The sequence below is a fragment of the Stegostoma tigrinum genome, chromosome 26, assembly GCF_030684315.1.
Source record: "Stegostoma tigrinum isolate sSteTig4 chromosome 26, sSteTig4.hap1, whole genome shotgun sequence".
NCBI classification, from domain to species: domain Eukaryota; kingdom Metazoa; phylum Chordata; class Chondrichthyes; order Orectolobiformes; family Stegostomatidae; genus Stegostoma; species Stegostoma tigrinum.
Window position 1 is genome coordinate 7,577,941 of NC_081379.1, and position 19,408 is coordinate 7,597,348.

Genomic DNA, 19,408 nt, shown 5'->3' on the forward strand with positions numbered 1-19,408 from the left:
TCCAGGTGAGACAGAGCTTCACCTGCATCTCCTCAAAACTAGTCTACTGCATCAGGTGCTCCCGATGTGGTCTTCTCTGTGTTGGTGAGACCAAATGTAGACTAGGTGACTGTTTAGCTGAGCATCTTTGCCTGGCCTGTAAAGGCCAAGCTAACCACCTGGTGATCATCCATTTCAACTTCCCTGCCCCCTCCCCCTCCAACATGTCTGTCCTTGGCCCCCCTCCAGTGTCTCAATGACTCAGAGCGCAAATTTGAAGAACAACACCTTATCTTCCACCTGGGCACCTGACAGCCTGGAGGACTCAACGTTGAGTTCTCTAATTTCAAATAACTGTACTCCATCCCCAGGCTACCCTTCCAGCCCCTCCTCCTCCCTTCCATTCCACCTTTTGACCCTCCCTTTCAGCCACTGACCAGATTCGTCCCTCCCATCAACCAACCAGGTCATACCAACTACATCATCAGATGCCATTTCCACCACCCCCAGCGAGATGCCACCACCAGATACATATTCGCCTCCCCTCCCTTGTCCACCTTCTGCAGGGACCGTTACCTCCGGGACTCCCTGGTCCACACTTCCTTCACCTCCAATACCCCTCCACAGACCCACCACCTTCCCCTGTAACTGACAAAGGTGTAATATCTGCGCATTTACCTCATCCCTCCACAGTATCCAAGGGCCCAAACACACCTTCCAGGTGAAGCAACACTTCACCTGCACTTCCCAGCATTCAGTCTACTGCATTCACTCACACAATGTGGTCTCCTCTACACTGGGGAAACAAAACAGAGACTTGGTGACTGCTTCGCAGAACATCTACGTACTGCTTGCAAAAAAGACCCTGAACTACCTGTTGCCTGCCACTTTAATCCACCACCCTGTTCTCTGGCCAACATCTCTGTTTCTGGCTTGCTGCAGTGTTGCAACGCAAGCTGGAGGAGCAACACCTCGTTTTCTGCTTGGGGACCCTGCAGCCTTCCGGAATTAATATCAAGTTCAGTAATTTTAGGGCCTAAACTCTCCCATGTCCTAGCCCCCCACCCCACACACCAGGCTTTGTTAACACATAAGCTTGCCATTACACTCGGTGTTGTTAGTCACTGATGGTCCCCAGTAAGAACTATTCGCCCTCCCAGCCTGATTGTAATCAACACTTTGTCTGTCCAACTGTCTTTCTCTTTAGGCTCTATCCTATTGTTTACTCCCTAGCCCATACTCCTCCTTTTGCATATAAACTGATGTTTTCCCAGCCACCATCAGTTCTGAGGAAGGGTCACCGGATCTGAAATGTTAACTCTGTTTTTCCTTTCACAGATGCTGCCAGATCTGCTGAGCTTTTCCAGCAACTTGGTTTTTGTTCCTGATTTACAGCATCTGCAGTTCTTTTGGTTTTTGTTTGTAACTACTACCAATGTCCACCTGCCACTACCATTCCGACTCCACCTCTCTCCCCACTTCATCCGCAGCTCTCCCTTCCACCACATCCAGTCCCAAAGAACGGTAATACTTGAAATGTTGACTGCTGCTTTCCTCCAGATGCTGCCTGGCTTGCTGTGTTCTTCTAACTTCCAAACGTCAGCTTTCCTGCTCCTCTGATGCCGCCTGGCCTGCTGTGTTCATCCAGCTCCACACGTTGTTAACTCCTGTTTGTCTACTAGTCTTCACTGATTGTGGTCTTTGGGTCAGAAAGCTGAGGGTCCAGTTGCAGAGGGCGGAGCTGAGACCAAGGGCACACAGTTTTGAGATCAGTCTGGGAGGCGATAATGGTGTTGAAGGCAGAGCTGTAGTCAATGTGCAGGAGTTTGATGTACATGTCTTTGTTGTCCACATATTCCAGGGATGAGTGCAGGGCTGGGGATATGGTATCTGTTGTGAATCTGTTATGTTGGTAGGCAAACTGTAGGAGATTGAGGCAGGTTGGGAGCCTGGACTTGATGTGGGCCATGACCCACCTCGTGAAGCATCCTATGATTAATGAGTTCAGAGCCACTGGGCAGTAGTCATTAAGGCACACTGCATGTGCTTTCTTAGCTATAAAAATGATGGTGGTCTTCTTGAAACAGGTGGGGACTTCATCGTGTAGGAGGGAGAGGTTGAAGATGTTGGTGAATACCTCTGCCAGTTGGATAGGTACATGAAGAGGAAGGGTTTTGAGGAATATGGGCCTAATGCTGGCAAGTGAGACTAGATTCATTTAGGATAACTGGTTGGCACGGACGAGTTGGACCAAAGGGTCTGTTTCTGTGCTGTACATCTCTATGAACCTGTAAATGTAGAGTGATTCACTTTGTGGTAGAAACAAAACACTGTATTTCCTAATTGGTGAGAGGTTGGGAAATATTGATGTCCAAATGGAACTGAGTGTCCTTTTGAAATTGTAAAGATTTAAGGTGCAGGCCAGCAAGCAATTGGAAAGGCAAATTATACTTCGGCCTTCATTGCAAGAGGATTTGGTACAGGTTTTAAACATGACTTTCTCAAGGGCAACTAGGGATGGGCAATAAATGCTGGCCAGCCAGCAAGTAAATATAAAAAAAAAGCTGTTGGAGACTTGGTGAGACTGCAGCTGGAATGATGTGGATAGATTTTGTTTCCTTATCAAATAAGGAATATACTTGCTATGGACAAAAGAAATGAAGGTTCACTATACTAGTTCCTTCAAGAATGGGATTGTCTTACATTGAAACATTGAAGAAAATGGGTAAATGTTATTCCAGAGTTTAGAAGAATGAGAGGGGCTCTCATTAAGAGTTAACAAGGACATGATACATGAATTTAGACAGGATGTGTCCTTTGACTGTTGAGTCCAGATCCACGTGACTTTGTATTAGAAGAAGGACTACACCATTTAAGACTGAAAATGAGGAGAAATTTCTTCACTTTGACAGTGGTGAATCTTTGGATTTTCCTACCCCAGAGGGCTGTGGAAGCTCAATCATTGAGCATTTTGAAAACAAAAGTGAATAGATTTCTGGAGACTCATGACATTGAGGGTTACGGAGATGGTACAGGAAAGTGACATTGATGATCGGTCATGATCTAATTGAATGGTAGAGAAGACTTGAACAGCCTACTTGTGTTACTGCATTCCATTCCTATGGCGACTTTCACAATCATGACTGAACAATGCTCCAAACTGCTTTACAGCTATTTAAGTACATGTGGAGCATAGTCATTGTTGTAGCGTAGGTTTTGCCTCAACTGAAGATTTATGTCCAGTTGAGGGCACTACTGGTTTAGGAAAGGTATAAAGACTGTTGAAAGGGAGCAGAAAGGAATAACAAGAATAGTTCCAGGGATGAGAGAACTCAATTGTAAGTACAGATTGGACAAGCTGATGCTATTCTTGTTGGGGACCAGAACATTGAGAGGAGTTTGGATAAAAGTGTTCAAAACAATGAGGGGTCTGGACTCAATTATTAGGGAGAAAATGACTAATTATTGGAAGAATCCAGATCAAAAGGATACATCCATTCAATGTGAATGCCAGAAGAACCAAAAATGACATGAGGAGAAAGCTCTAATGCAGTGAAAGATTAGCATCTGGATTGTACTGCTTGAGAATGTCATAGTCACTGAGTCTACTGCACAGAGAAAGAGCTTTTAGACCATAGCATCTGTACTGGTGAAAAGCAGCCACCTACCTATTCTAATCCCATTTTCCAGCGCTTGGGCCTCGGCCTTGTATGCCTTGGCTTCACAAGTGCGCAACTAAATACTTCTTAAATGTTATGAGGGTTTCTGCCTCTACCACCCTTACAGGGAGTGAGTTCCAGATTCCCATCACTAACAGGTGAGAAAGTTTTCATTACATCTCCTCTAAACAACTGCCCCTCACCTTCAGTCTACGCAAGGAGAAAAGTTCCTTCCTGTCTGTGCCCCTCATAATTTTATACAACTCAATCTCCTCTGCTCTAAGGAAAACAATGCCTGTCTCTTCAATCTTTCTTCATAACAGAAACGCTCAAAACCCAAATAACATCCTGGTAAATCTCCTCTGCACCCTCTCCAGTGCCATCACGTCCCTCCTATTATGTATTGCACACATTACTCCAGCTGTGGCCAAATCAATGTTTTAGACTGTTCCAGAATAACACCCCTGCTCTTAACTGCTTCAGATAAGGCAAGCATCCTATAATCATTCTTAACCATTTTTTCTAACAGTCCTGGTGGAAACAGACTCGATTGTGGTTTTCAAATGGAATTGGATAATTAAGTTTTGAAAAAAAAAACTATAGGGTTACAGGTAAAGGCAGATGAGTGGAGCTAGGGGAGTTATTCTTGCAGACAGCTAGTACTGATGTGACAGGCTGAATGGCCCCCTTCTGTACATTTTTATCATTCTGTGAAATATAACTGACATTTTTTTTCTTGATTGCCCTACGTGAACTTTGCTGGCGAGACCTGCATTTCTTACCCATCATGATGTTAACTGAAGGTAGGAAAATGATTGCTGGGATCCTTGCTGAGAGATCGGTTTCATCAATAGCCACAGGTGAGGTGCCGGAAGACTGGAGGTTGGCTACTGTGGTGCCAGTATTTGAGAAAGGTTAAGGAAAAGCCAGGGAATTATAGATCATTGAGGCTGACACTGGTGGTGGGCCAGTTTGATTAGATTCCCTAGAGCGTGGAAACAGGCCCTTCGGCCCAACGAGTCCACGCAGCCCCTTGAAGCATCCCACCCAAACCCATCCCCCTATAACCCACACACCCCTGAACACTACGGGCAATTTAGCACAGCCAATCCACCTAGCCTGCACATCTTTGGACTGTGGGAGGAAACCGGAGCACCTAGAGGAAACCGACGCAGACATGGGGAGAATGTGCAAACCCTACACAGACAGTCGCGCTAGGTGGGAATCGAACCCGGGTCCCTGGCGCTGTGAGGCTGTAGTGCTAACCACTCAGCCACCGTGCCGCCCTTGTAGGAAGGAATCCTGAGGGCCAGGAGTTACATGTACTTGCAAAGGTAAGAATTAATTAGGGAAAGACAGCGTGGCTTTGTGCATGGGAAATCATGTCTCTCTAACTTGAGTGAGTTTTTTGAAGAAGTAACAAAGACGATTGTTAGATCACATGGAATGCAGGGAGAACTAGCCATTTTGGTACACAACTGGCTTGAAGGTAGAAGATCGAGTGTGGTGGTGGAAGATTGCTTTTCAGGCTGGAGGCCTGTGACCAGTGGTGTGGATTGGGGTTGGGTCCACTGCTTTTAGTCAGTTATATAAATTATTTGGATGTGAACACAGGAGGTATGGTTAGTAAGTTTGTAGATGACACCAAAATTGGAGGTATAGTGGATGGTGAAAAAAGCTACCTCAGAGTACAACAGTATCTTGCTCAGATGGGCCAATGGGCTGAGGAGTGGCAGATGGTCTTTAACTTAGATAAATGTGAGGTGCCACATTTTGGAAAGGCAAATCAGGGCAGGACTTGTACACTCAATAGTAAGGTCCTGGGGATCTTTGGTGAACAAAGAGACCTTGGAGTGCAGGTTCATAGTTCTTTGAAAGTACAGTCACAGGTGGAAAGGATGGTGAAGAAGGCGTTTGGTATGCTCTCCTTTATTGGTCAGTGCATCGAGTATAGGAGTTGAGAGGTCATGTTGCAGATGTACAGGACATTGGTTTGGCCACTTTTGGAATACTGTGTGCAATTCTGATTTCCCTGCTATAGGAAGGATGTTGTGAAAGTAGAAATAGTTTGGAAAAGATTTACAAGCATGTGGCCAGGGTTGGAGGGAGTGAGCTACAGGGAGAGGCTGAATAGGCTGGGGCTGTTTACCCTCGAGCATCAGAAGTTGAGGGGTGACCTCATAGAAGTTTAGAACATCATGAGCGGCATGGATAGGGTAAATAGACAAGGTCTTTTCCCTGGATTGGGGGACCCCACAACTAAAGGGCATAGGTTTAAGGTGAGAGGGGAAAGATTTAAAAGGGACATAAGGCATAACTTTTTCATGCAGAGGCTAGAACATACATGGAATGAGTTGCCAGAGGAAGTGGTGGATGCTGGTATAATTACAAAATTTAAAAGGTGTCTGGACTGGTATAAGAATAGGAAGGGTTCAGAGGGATCTGGGCCAAATGCTGGCAAATGGGATTAGGTTTACAAAGGAATCTGGCTGGTGTGAACGCATTAGACTGAAGGGTCTGTTTCCGTGCTGAACACCTCTGTGACTCCCTGAAGGACAAGGACTGGGCACTAGCGAGCACTGTAGCGTTATGGGATCCATGTGATTTGAATTTGCAACCTTCTCACTTTGGTGAGCATGCTAGCAAATGAACCAGCTTTGACACGATGAAGAATAGGACTGCATTCCAACCTTTCCATTTATGGAACCTAAAACAGAATTCAACCCGAACTATGATTTAAGACAGAGATAAGGAAAATATTTTTCTCAGAGGGCTCTGAGTCGTTGGAACTCTTTTCCTGAAAAGGAGATGGAAGCAAGAGTCGTGAAAGTTTTAAAGCAGGAGTAGATAGATTCTCATTAAGCAAGGGGGTGAAAGGTTATTGGGTGTAGACGGTAACGTGGAACAATCAGATTAACCATGATCTTGTTGAATGTTTGAGCTAATTTGAGAAGCTGAGTGACTTGGTAATAATTTATTTGTATATATTTGTTTTAGCAATCACAGATCTTGCTTGAGGGATTAATATCAATTCAGGACACTGGGGTGACCTTGCCCTACTCTTAGAACAAAGAACAAAGAAAATTACAGCACATGAACAGGCCCTTCAGCCCTCCAAGCCTGTGCTGATCCAGGTCCTCTATCTAAACCTGTCACCTATTTTCCAAGGATCTGTATCCCTCTGCTCCCTGCCCAATCATGTATCTGTCTAGATACATCTTAAATGCCGCTATCGTGCCCGCCTCTACCACCTCCGCAGGCAATGTGTTCCAGGCACCCACCACCCTCTGTATAAAGAACTTTCCACACAAATCTCCCTTAAACTTTTCCCCTCTCACCTTGAAATTGTGACCTCTAGTAATTGAGTCCCCCACTCTGGGGCGGGGGAAAGCTTCTTGCTATTCACCCTAACTATACCTCTCATGATTTTGTAGATCTCAATCAGGTCCCCCCTCAACCTCCATCTTTCTAATGTAAATAATCCTAAACTACTCAACCTCTCTTAGTACCTAGTGTCCTCCATACCAGGCAGCATCCTGTTGAACGTCCTCTGGACCCTCTCCAAAGCATCCACATCCTTTTGGTAATGTGGCGACCAGAACTGTACACAGTATTCCAAATGTGGTTGAACCAAAGTCCTATACAACTGTAACATGACTTGCCAACTCCTGTACTCAATACCCCATCCGATGAATGAAAGCATGCCGTATGCCTTCTTGACCACTCTATCGACCTGCGTTGCCACCTTCAGGGTACAATGGACCTGAACACCCAGATCTCTCTGTGCATCAATTTTCACCAGGGCTTTCCCATTTACTGTATAGTTCACTCTTGAGTTGGATCTTCCAAAATGCATCACCTCGCATTTGCCTGGATTGAACTCCATCTGCCATTTCTCTGCACAGCTCTCCAATACATCTGTATTCTGCTGCATTCTCCAAGAGTCCCCTTCACTATCTGCTACTCCACCAATCTCAATGGCATCTGCAAACTTGTTAATCAGACCATCTATACCTTCCTCCAGACCATTTATGTATTTCACAAACAGCAGTGGTCCCAACACAAATGCCTATGGAACACCACTGGTCACAGTTTTCCATTTTGAGAAACTCCCTTCCACTATGACTCTGTCTCCTGTTGCCCAGCCAGTTGTCAATCCAACTAGCTAGTACACCCTGGAGCGCATGCGACTTCACTTTCTCCATCAGCCTACCGGGGGGAACATTATCAAATGCCTTACTGAAGTCTATGTATATGACATCCACAGCCTTTCCCTCATCTATCAACATTGTTGCTTCCTCAAAGAATTCTATTAAGTCGGTAAGACATGACCTTCCCTGCATAAAACCATGCTGCCTATCACTAATAAGCCCATTCTCTTCCAAATGCAAATAGATCCTTTCCCTCAGTATCTTCTCCAGCAGCTTCCCACCACTGGATTACCTGGATTATCCTTGCTACCTAACAAGGGGACAACATTTAGCAATTCTCCAGTCCTCTAGGACCTCACTCGTGGTCAAGGATGCGGCAAAGATGTTTGTTAAGGCCCTTGTTTGAAGTAATGCCAGGAGTGGTATTTACTTTACATTGATTCTACACAAACTTTCAGAATGGGACCCAAAGCTGAATTTAAAATTAACATGAAGGATAATTGCTGGAGAAACTTAGCAGGTCTGACAGTATCTGTGAATCAAAAACAGAGTTAACGTTTCAAGTTCAATGACTTTTTTCTTCAATGGTTCTGCTTGAGACTATGATGGAAACAGACCTATATGTGTCTTTTTTTAAAAATAGAATTGGATAATCGCCTTTTGAGAAAATAATGATCACTGGATTCAAAATGTTAATGCTGTTTTTCTCTTCACAGATGCTGCCAGACCTCCAGCATCCGCAGTTCTTTGATCAAAATTAACCTGAATCTGCTGCATATGTCGTCTGTGTTTAAAATATGTTAACTCATAAACAAGTATCTAACAAAAGGAACAATGACTCATAAAGGTAAATGTTTAAATGTGGATGTGTCCTCCCCACCTGATAAGCAGCTACAGCTCTGGGTCTCCTTACTCTCTCTAAGCTGTGGGTTTCGACACAGTGGCGCGTTGTGAGACGTGTACTCTCCGGTTCGCCGTCCGGCAGCCGGCATTCAACATGGCGGACCTGCTGGGGAAGGGAGCCGGCCGCGGCTTCTACTTCAACACGGTGCTCAGCTTGGCCCGCTCCCTGGCCGCCCAAAAACCCGCTTCCATCGATAAAGTGAGTTCGTTTTGTTTTATTTCTGCTGAACCGGCTGCGGCGCTCAGAATGTTGGTTGAATTATCCGGGGAGGAACAGAGTGTGTTTTCTCAGCTCTCCTCCTTAGCTCCGCCTCCCGCCTCCCCCCCCCCCCCCCCACCGCACTCTTTCCCCCCCCCCCCCGCCCCACCGCACTCTTTCCCCCCCCCCCCCGCCCCACCGCACTCTTCCCCCCCCCCCCCCCCCACCGCACTCTTTCCCCCCCCCCCCCGCCCCACCGCACTCTTTCCCCCCCCCCCCCGCCCCACCGCACTCTTTCCCCCCCCCCCCCGCCCCACCGCACTCTTCCCCCCCCCCCCCGCCCCACCGCACTCTTCCCCCCCCCCCCCGCCCCACCGCACTCTTCCCCCCCCGCCCCACCGCACTCTTCCCCCCCCCCCGCACCACCGCACTCTTCCCCCCCCCCGCACCACCGCACTCTTCCCCCCCCCACCACCGCACTCCCCCCTCCCCCACCACACTCCCCCCTCCCCCACCACCGCACTCCCCCCTCCCCCCCCCCCCACCGCACTCCCCCCCCCCCCCACCGCACTCCCCCCCCCCCCACCGCACTCTCCCCCCCCCACCGCACTCCCCCCCCCCCACCGCACTCTCCCCCCCCCCCACCGCACTCTCCCCCCCCCCACCGCACTCTCCCCCCCCCACCGCACTCTCCCCCCCCCACCGCACTCTCCCCCCCCCACCGCACTCTCCCCCCCCCACCGCACTCTCCCCCCCCCCCACCGCACTCTCCCCCCCCCACCGCACTCTCCCCCCCCCACCGCACTCCCCCCCCCCCACCGCACTCCCCCCCCCCCCACCGCACTCCCCCCCCCCCCCCCCACCGCACTCCCCCCCCCCCCCACCGCACTCCCCCCCCCCCCCCCACCGCACTCCCCCCCCCCCCCACCGCACTCCCCCCCCCCCACCGCACTCCCCCCCCCCACCGCACTCCCCCCCCCCCACCGCACTCCCCCCCCCCACCGCACTCCCCCCCCCCCCACCGCACTCTCCCCCCCCCACCGCACTCCCCCCCCCCCACCGCACTCCCCCCCCCCCCCCCCCCACCGCACTCCCCCCCCCCCCCCACCGCACTCCCCCCCCCCCCCACCGCACCCCCCCCCCCCACCGCACTCCCCCCCCCACCGCACTCCCCCCCCCCCCCACCGCACCCCCCCCCCCCCACCGCACTCCCCCCCCCACCGCACTCCCCCCCCCCCCACCACCGCACTCCCCCCCCCCACCACCGCACTCCCCCCCCACCACCGCACTCCCCCCCCCCCACCGCACTCCCCCCCCCCCCCACCACCGCACTCCCCCCCCCCACCACCGCACTCCCCCCCCCCCCACACCACCGCACTCCCCCCCCCCCCCACACCACCGCACTCCCCCCCCCCCACCACCGCACTCCCCCCCCCCCCCCACCACCGCACTCCCCCCCCCCACCACCACCGCACTCCCCCCCCCCCCCCCACCACCACCGCACTCCCCCCCCCCCCCACCACCACCGCACTCCCCCCCCCCCCACCACCGCTCTCCCCCCCCCCCACCGCTCCTCCTCCCCCCCCCACCGCTCCTCCTCCCCCCCCCACCGCTCCTCCTCCCCCCCCCACCGCTCCTCCTCCCCCCCACCGCTCCTCCTCCCCCCCACCGCTCCTCCTCCCCCCCCCGCATTTCTCCCCCCCCCCCCGCATTTCTCCCCCCCCCCGCATTTCTCCCCCCCCCCCGCATTTCTCCCCCCCCCCCGCATTTCTCCCCCCCCCCCGCATTTCTCCCCCCCCCCCGCATTTCTCCCCCCCCCCCGCATTTCTCCCCCCCCCCCGCATTTCTCCCTCCCCCCCCCCCCGCATTTCTCCCTCCCCCCCCCCCCGCATTTCTCCCTCCCCCCCCCCGCATTCTCCTCCCCCCCCCCCGCATTCTCCTCCCCCCCCCCGCATTCTCCTCCCCCCCCCCCGCATTCTCCTCCCCCCCCCCGCATTCTCCTCCCCCCCCCCGCATTCTCCTCCCCCCCCCCCCGCATTCTCCTCCCCCCCCCCGCATTCTCCTCCCCCCCCCCCGCATTCTCCTCCCCCCCCCCCGCATTCTCCTCCCCCCCCCCCGCATTTCTCCCCCCCCCACCCCCGCATTTCCCCCCCCCCACCCACCGCATTCTTCTCCCCCACCCACGGCATTCTTCTCCCCACCCACACCCACCCCCACCCCCCCCCACTGCATTCTCCCCCCCCCTCCGCCTTACCCCCACCCCCCCCCACCCACCGCCTTTCGCCCCGCCCCACCGCCTTCTCTCTCCCTCGCTCCCCACTACCCCCATCTCCATTTCTCTCCTCTTCTCCCTTTTCCTGCATCGTCCCCCTCTGCTCCCTGGTGTCCTGTAATACAGTTAATACTGTTGGTTGAACGTCTAGAATGGGAACGGCGAATTCAGGAGAGGGATTTTGTGATTCATAAGAAGGATCTAAGTAAATAAATTGTAAAAATGACCTTCCTGTGTTTATAGTTTCTTATTTCATCATTGATAATGCTTTGAATATGACATTACAACGTCTTATTAATTGAAAACATTATATCCTTAACTCCATTTGACAATTGCTGCAAACGTAGACCATAAAGTACAGTCACTTCTGCAAATGAAGTGCCAAATGAAGAAATCCTACTTATAATATTAGAAAATACTTGTATTAATGGATTCTATATAATTTTACTAAAAACAATGATATGTTGCCATTAAAAGTGCCTTGTTGTTCAGTTAGCAAAACCTGGACAGACGCTGTGCAAGAATAATTAGAATACAAGCTTGGTGAAGGTTCAGTAAGATAACAATTCTATAGGCTACTATGGTAGTTTCCCATACAAACAGTAACTGCAAGTATATTATGTAGAGCTAAGGATGCCATAGTGTTACCAGCTCATATGGCTGCTCAGAGATAGAGAGAGAAAGAGTTGATGGTTATTTAACCTGAAGGCCACAATGCCTTGGGTGAGGGTAGACGTTGAGAAGTAGAATCCTTCATTGCAATCTCAGCTGGTGTGAGAATTGAACTCATGCTATTGGCATCACTCTGCATTGCAAACCAACCAGGCAACCACCCAGCCAATGGTGTCACTTCTGTATCAGAGACTGAATAAGTATTTTGTTTGCCTGGTAATTGTATTAAGTTTATCTGCAACATTCAATTTTGTTTGTGCCACAATAAACAAATGCACACTCTCTATCAACGCAATTTTTGAATTTTTAAAGATATCAAGCTATAAATGTAAATAATGTGAAATTATTATGACAGGATTAATACTGTTGAAAGTAATTACTTCAAATAAATTATAGGGTATGAATAAAAATGGAATAAAACTGGTAGAAATTATATTATAAAAACAATTCACTGGAAATTAATTGAAATAAATATGAATATAAATGGAAGTACTGAATATACTTATGTACAGTATCAATATTGAGTATTGCTGTGCTGGCACCGTAACTAAGTCCTTTCGTAAGCTCCTAGTTTCCTGGGCCCTGTCAGTATTTACTGGTGGCAGCAAACAGAACTGTCATTGTGCATGAGGACGAAATATCCCACTATGTCTGGAATAGTGATGATGGGCTCCCTTTTTATCGAAACAAAAAATATTCTTTCATAATATATCATTCAACGCAACCATAATTCAATCCAGTCAACCATTGCTATCAAGCCATGGTTCACTGGAGAGCCGGAGGGCATACCTAAAAACGAGGTGCCAATCAGGTGAAGCTACCAGGCTACATCGAGAGCAAGAGCTGACAGACAGAGCTAATTGATCCCACAACCAACAGATCAGATCTAATCTCTGCAGTCTTGCAAAATCCAGTCATGGACCATTAACCAATGAATGGGGAAGGCGGCTCCCCAAATGTCCCCATCCTCAATGATGACAGAACCGCATCAGTGCAAAAGATAAGGCTGAAACATTCACAGCAATCTTCAGCCAGAAGTGCTAAGTGGATGATCCTTCTCTGCCTCCTCCAGTGCTCCCAAGCACCATAGATGCCAGTCTTCTGCCAATTTGATTCACTCTAGTTGATATTAAGAAAAGGTTGGAGGCATTGGACGTTGCAAAGGCTTTTGGACCCTGACAACAATTGTGACCGTAGTACTAAGGACACGCTCCAAAGCTTGCTTTTGCCCTAGCCAAGCTGTTCGAGTACAGCTGTAACCTGGCATTGTCAAGGTTATATTCTACACACAACCGGCAAGACAAATCTAGCCTAGTCAATTACCACCTCATAAGTCTACTCTTGGTCATCTGTAAAGCGATAGGAAGCGTCAAGAACGAGGCTGTAAAGCCGCACCTGCTCATCAGTAATGTGCTCGAGGGCAACTAATTTGGGTTCTGCTCGACCTGCTGTCTCATTACAGATTTGGTTCAGCCATGGCTAAAAGAGCTGAATCCTAGAGGTGAGGGGAGAGTGACATCATTGACATCAAGGCCGCATTCAACTGATTGTGGCATCACGGACCCAAAGCAAAGCTGAATCAATGCGAATTGGGGTAAACTCTCTGCTGGTCAGTCATACCTGGCATGTAGGACATGGTTGTTAGAGGACAGTCATCTTTGCAGAGGTTCCTCAGGGTAGTGTCCTGTGCCCAACCATCTTCAAGCCATGGTTCAATGGAGAGCACAGGAGGACATACCTAAAAATGAGGTGCCAACCTGGTGAAGCTACCAAGCTACGTCAAGAGCAAGAGCTGACTGACAGAGCTAATTGATCCCACAACCAACAGATCAGATCTAATCTCTGCAGTCTTGCAAAATCCAGTCATGGACCATTAACCAATGAATGGGGAAGGCTCCCCAAATGTCCCCATCCTCAATGATGACAGAACCGGATCAGTGCACATCAACAGCCTCCCCTCCGTCATAAGGTCAGAAATGGGGATGTTTGCTGATGATTACATAGTATTTCCAATCGTTCGTGACTCATCAGATACTGAAATAGACTTTATGCAAATGCAACAAGATCACAACTGTATCCAGGCTTATGCTGACGCATGTCAAGTAACATTCATGCCACACAAATGTCACGCAATGACCATCCGAGACAATCTAACCACTGTCCCTCGACATTCAATTATGTTACCGTCACTGAATACCCCACTATAAACATCCTAGGGATTGCCATTGACCAGAAACTCAACTGGAAAAGCTGTATAAATACAGTGACTACAAGAGGTAGGAATACTGAGTCGAGTAATTTGCCTGCCGACTCTGCATAGCCTGTCCAACATTGTCAAACACAAGTCAGGAGTATGACGGAATACTCCCCATTTGCCTCGATGAGTGCAACTCCAACAACACTCCAGAAACTTGACACCATCCAGGACAAAGCAGGCCCCTTGATTGGCACCCAATTTCCCCCTTTCAATCACTGGTCATCAACAGTAGTGTATACTATCCACAAGATATACTGTAGAAATTACCGAAGCTTCTTAGCACATTCTAAACGCACAATTGCTTCCATCTAGAATGACAAGGACAGGATATCGATGGGAATGCTACCACCTACATGTTGCCCACCAAGGTACTCACCATCTTGACTTGGAAATATATCGCTGTCATTGGGTCACACTCCTGGAATTCCCTCCCCAATGGCTTTGGGTCAACCCACAGCAGGTGGACTGCAGCAGTTCAAGAAGGCAGCTCATTACCTGCCCTGAGTTGCCCTTCAGAGGGTGGCAATAAATGCTAGCCAGCCAGCAACGCCCTTGTCCCACAAGAGAATATGGTTTTAAAAAAAGAATGGGCATCATTGGCAGGGCCAACATTTTTATTACAAATCCCTAATTGCCCTTGAATGGAGACCCTTGCAGACAGTAAGTAAAAAATCATCACATTGCAGATTTCCTTTCCTGAAGGATGTTTGTAAATCAGGTGGGGCACAACAGTAGCTGATAGTTGTCATGGGGTGACCGTTACTGAGATGTGCCTTATATTCCAGATTTATTGCTTGAATTTGAACTCCCAACAATGGCCACGATTTGGATTCAGTCCAAAGTTCCTCTAGATTGCAAGTCCATTTGATGTAACACTACACCATCTCCCTATGTCTCATAGTTATATAAAATTTATGCAATACAAAAGGAAGCTCTTTTGAAAGACCTATCCAATTAATCTGATCTATCTTTTGAGTCCTTTTAAAAAATTGCTTTTTAATTACTTATATAATTTCACTTTTGGGGAAAAAAAGGATGGTTTTGAATGTGTTTTCACCACCTTTCCTGCCATTGCATTCCAGATCAACTCGCTATGTAAAAGAACTCTTCTCATATCCTAAACCTTCTCAATTTAAGAAAATTGAGGGGCCATCAAATACATGAGAATGTTCCGAGTGTTCTTTATTGAGACTGATGAACACAAAACAATTTTTTTCTTGCAGGTGGAAAAGTTACTTTGTATGTCTCCTGTGGATTTCCATGGCATTTTTCAGTTGGATGAACGGCGTAGGGATGCGGTTATTGCTCTAGGAGTTTTTCTGACAGAGTCGAAACTTCAGGTAAGAAAGATTTGTGCTGTGTAAGTATTTTGATACAATTGGAATCTCCTGGAATTTGTGTTGGTATCCAGTAGTGTGTTCTGTAATGACAACTGAAGCACCAATGACATTTTAAATTGATTGGTTCACATCTTTCCACATTTCATGTTAGTAAATTCTGTGTTGCTTTGGATGTCTCTCCTCTTTCCCTTTGAATGTAACCTAAAAATCCTGCTGTTAAAATCCAATTCCTTTCATCGTGGAAATGTTATTTGCATTTGCCAACAAACTTACTTGGAAGATTCTTTTGCCGTAAGGTCCACAGAAGTGTGTTTGTTATTTTGTGATCATGCTGGTTTCACCCTACTGAACTAACCAGAATAAAATATAATGTTTCAAATTGCCACCAATTCTACTTGCGACAATTTGATAAACAGAACATGTTCTTGAAATACAACACAGTGACAAAACTCAGAGACCTGTAATTACATTGTAACAACAGACGTGGGAAATTTGAATGATGTGCAGGAAATTAAAAGAGAAGGGTTGATCCAGCAATTGAATAATGGGGGAAAAAACATTGGAACAATTTAAAATAAAAGCCTTTTTGCTGTCATTCTCTTTGCTATCATTTCTCATCCCAGCATCATTCTGTTTAATTGATACTAAATCCTTTCTGCGGTTTTAATGTTCTTTTCAATAGTGGAATGCTAAAAACTGCACCAAGTACTTGTTTACTTTTAATGATTTCATTTATTTGCAGTAGGAACGATGATGGATTTAAACTCTCTAATGTGCCTCTGTTCACCCAAATTTGTCTTGATATTTCCAATGGGTGCATAGCTGCATTCCCCTAAAATCTGATTTTTTTTTTCCCCGTCCACATTAAATTACTTTTCTGTTTCAGTGTCCTACTGAAGGCTTTCATTGTTTCCTCTAGGTCTTGCTGTGTCATCTTTAGTGACATTATCAACTCATAAAATGATATTATAGAGACAGATGTAACTAATTTGTTCATATTTTCTGACAGCACAAAGAAACTGTGGTCCCCTATCTGCTGCGGCTGCTTAAGGGATTACCGAAAGTCCAATGGATTGAAGACAGCTCAGGGAAAAAACATCGAGGTACGGAGATCTCATTTATGCTGGCTGTTGTGATTGGCAATAATCAATGAAACCTTGAGTAATTCAATATTTCGACTGCCATGTATCATCAGCCCAACCATAAATTCGTCATCATAGCAAGTGTGAAATAGGACAGTTGGCTAACAGTACTTCCTCTTAAAATATTTGCTCAATGTCTGCTGAAAAGTTATATGTAACAAAGTTAAGATTTCAGAGTGATTCCAAATATTGGCAATAGTTCGTTGAATCCGTGTATTTTTCTTTGTTAATTAAATGCTAATTCATCTCCATGGAGCTGTCCAGTAATCACGGGCAGGTGTGCAAGTTCCTGAGATAATTGGATCCTCAGTCTAAGGGCATATCCATGTATTTATATTTCTATGATAACTAACTCCTATATCCATATTCACAAGGGAAACTGCTTCTGTAAATTTGTAAAGGTAACTTTCACATCCACTGTGAAAGTGTGACAGTGTATTTGGTTTTTCTTTTCCTCCCTTAGCTATCTTGGCCATGTACTGATAGCAACCCAAAAATTACAGGGATTATTATTTCACAATTTGTAGTGGACTTGAACTTGTGCTTGCTGGGCAAATAAGTTCCATAATGACTGGATTCTCTTTTATAATGAAAATGACAGGTGTCAGACATTTCAAATTGTTATAATGTTCCCACCTGTGGACTTTCCATGGAAGTATTTTAGTTTGTGTTAAAAATAGACAGAAATTCTGCAAGATCAAGTTCTGGCTTTATTGAGAAAAGAGTAACACTTATCTGTGATGCTGTACAGGGAACTCATAGTTGTTGGGGTGGTTGCACATGAAATTTTAACCCTTTTCTACCAGGATATAGAATCCTTTTTCCTGCTCGTTGTTGCACAAGAAATAAACCCCTTGAGCTGCTGGAAGCTGTGCACTTCTGTGGCAATAGAGATTGTGCAGGATGTGGTGTAACACAGCAGGGTTATCAGCTTGTCCAAAAATAGGAACTGTATCAAAGAGAAGAATTGTTTGCTTAAATAGGCTGATGTTACTTGTTAATCGAGTGTGCTGCCACAACCCGAGCTGCAGATCTATTCCAAAACCTTAGAGTGATGCAGCGTTAGTGTTCTTACTTCTGGGCCCAATGGCCTGGTCATAAGTCTCACCTCAGAACGCTATGGTCACTGACTTGTGACATAATATTTTCAGGTAGCAGTGAAATAAAAAACTTTGTGTCACTGGTGGATTGTAAAGTTAGGAGTTACGTATTTGTAATGTCTCGCTTTCCAAATAAATCTAAAAGTAAAGCTTGACCTCTGGTTTCCTCCTTCATCAACTGGCTGAAAGAGGTTTAACATTTGTTCTCAACCTGTTCTATATTTCTGACTTCCTCATTTTTGAATTTCGAATCAGTACCAGGTGTCGATTAAATTTTTTTTTAAGGTCAACTCGTGCATAAGTTATTTCCTGCTTATTTTGCATCTGGATCACTGTGTCTCTGGGACAGAAGGTTATGGGTTCAAGGGGATACAGGTAAGGCCGAGTGTCCGCAGGCTTTTGTACAGTACTAAACAAGCACAGCTTTACAGGGGAGCATCTCCCAGTTGAGGTTGGTCTGATAGTTCCACGGCATTGTTCCAGCCAGCTGACAGGTCTCGACCTATGCTATACAAATGGCGTTCATTAATTTCACCGTATTTATGGGCTTTTACTTGCAACTTGTTTTGGGCTTTTGCTTGAAAAGCAGCAGTGTCTGTACTTCAAAGGAAATTCATTAACAATGAAACACGTTGTGCATACATAAGGCGTGTCATGTAAATATACCATCTTTCTTTGTATCTTATGTTTTGTCTAAGTGGTTTTAGTGGATTTAGTGAATTACCTTACGCCACAATTGTCTTTGTTGGAATTGAATAGTTGAGTTGAAGATTTAACATTAGATTTGCACTGAAAGATTATTACTATGAATAAACACTATATTTGTATTAAGAATCAGCCTTGACTTTTCACCTTCAGATTTACATGTTTTATTCACCTTATAAGTTGTACATGGAATCAAGTGGGTGGTATAAGTAGTGTAAAAGATACCTGGAAATTTAAGATGTGATCTCATATACAAGACTGCATGTGATAAATGATAAACAGAAGTGGATCATCTCAAACAGAATGAAGTAGGAGGAGGTTTTAAGCTATAAGTTGAAACGTGTAAAATCACTCAAACAACTATACTACAGCAGGACAATTTTGGTGTTCGTGAGGAAATGTGAGAAACAGGAAATCAGCTCTGAAGAAGAAGCTTAAGACCGAATGAGGACAGTGTCCAGTTACTGGCTTAGTCTTGAGCATCTTGTATCAAAATGGATCCTTAAAAAATGGCTACAATAGGTTAATCGACATCAGAAGTACAGTGCATGTACATAAAAAATCCAGAGCTGTGGCAGAGACTAAAGTTGTCCAGAGAATATCAAAATATCCCAATGCCAAAATTAACAGTTCCGACAATGACAAAAACTAAAGGCCCCATTATGTCACGTGGGCAAAATGGATGATGTTGCATTGAATTATGTATGTCCAGGAACTGAACTATGGACTGGAAATGTTCAAAAATAGTTGTAGTGAAAACTATATGATGTGAGGAGATTAGACTCGGTGGTATTAGTTAATAGAAATATGACCAATTGAACAAAGTTAAAGGCTGTGGTAATTTTGAATGTGAAACCATGCCAAAAATAAAGTTTTACAGAGATAGTAGGAACTGCTGATGCTGAAGAACCTGAGGTAACAAGGTGTAGAGCCAGATGAACACAGCAACCCAAGCAGCATCAGAGGAGCAGGAAAACTGATGTTTCAGGTTGAGACCCTGATTTCTGAAGAAGGGCCTTGACCCAAAAT

At 46.7% G+C, this 19,408-nt stretch overlaps 1 protein-coding gene across 3 annotated transcripts in view; it reads left to right on the top strand.

Annotated features, from left to right (window-relative positions):
- Window positions 1–8,603: 8,603 nt before the first annotated feature.
- pi4kab (phosphatidylinositol 4-kinase, catalytic, alpha b) overlaps window positions 8,604–19,408 on the top strand; it is a 152,600-nt gene continuing 141,795 nt past the window's right edge. Inside the window, exons 1-3 of one of the 3 annotated variants that reach the window (XM_059654937.1) lie at window positions 8,604–8,891; window positions 15,316–15,432; window positions 16,442–16,535. In XM_059654937.1, coding sequence (XP_059510920.1) covers window positions 8,787–8,891; window positions 15,316–15,432; window positions 16,442–16,535 — 316 coding nt within the window. In that variant the 5' untranslated portion in view covers window positions 8,604–8,786. Of the gene's footprint in view, window positions 8,892–15,315; window positions 15,433–16,441; window positions 16,536–17,935; window positions 18,050–19,408 lie in introns of those variants that run through there. The other 2 variants (XM_059654935.1, XM_059654936.1) reach the window with 2 other exon arrangements.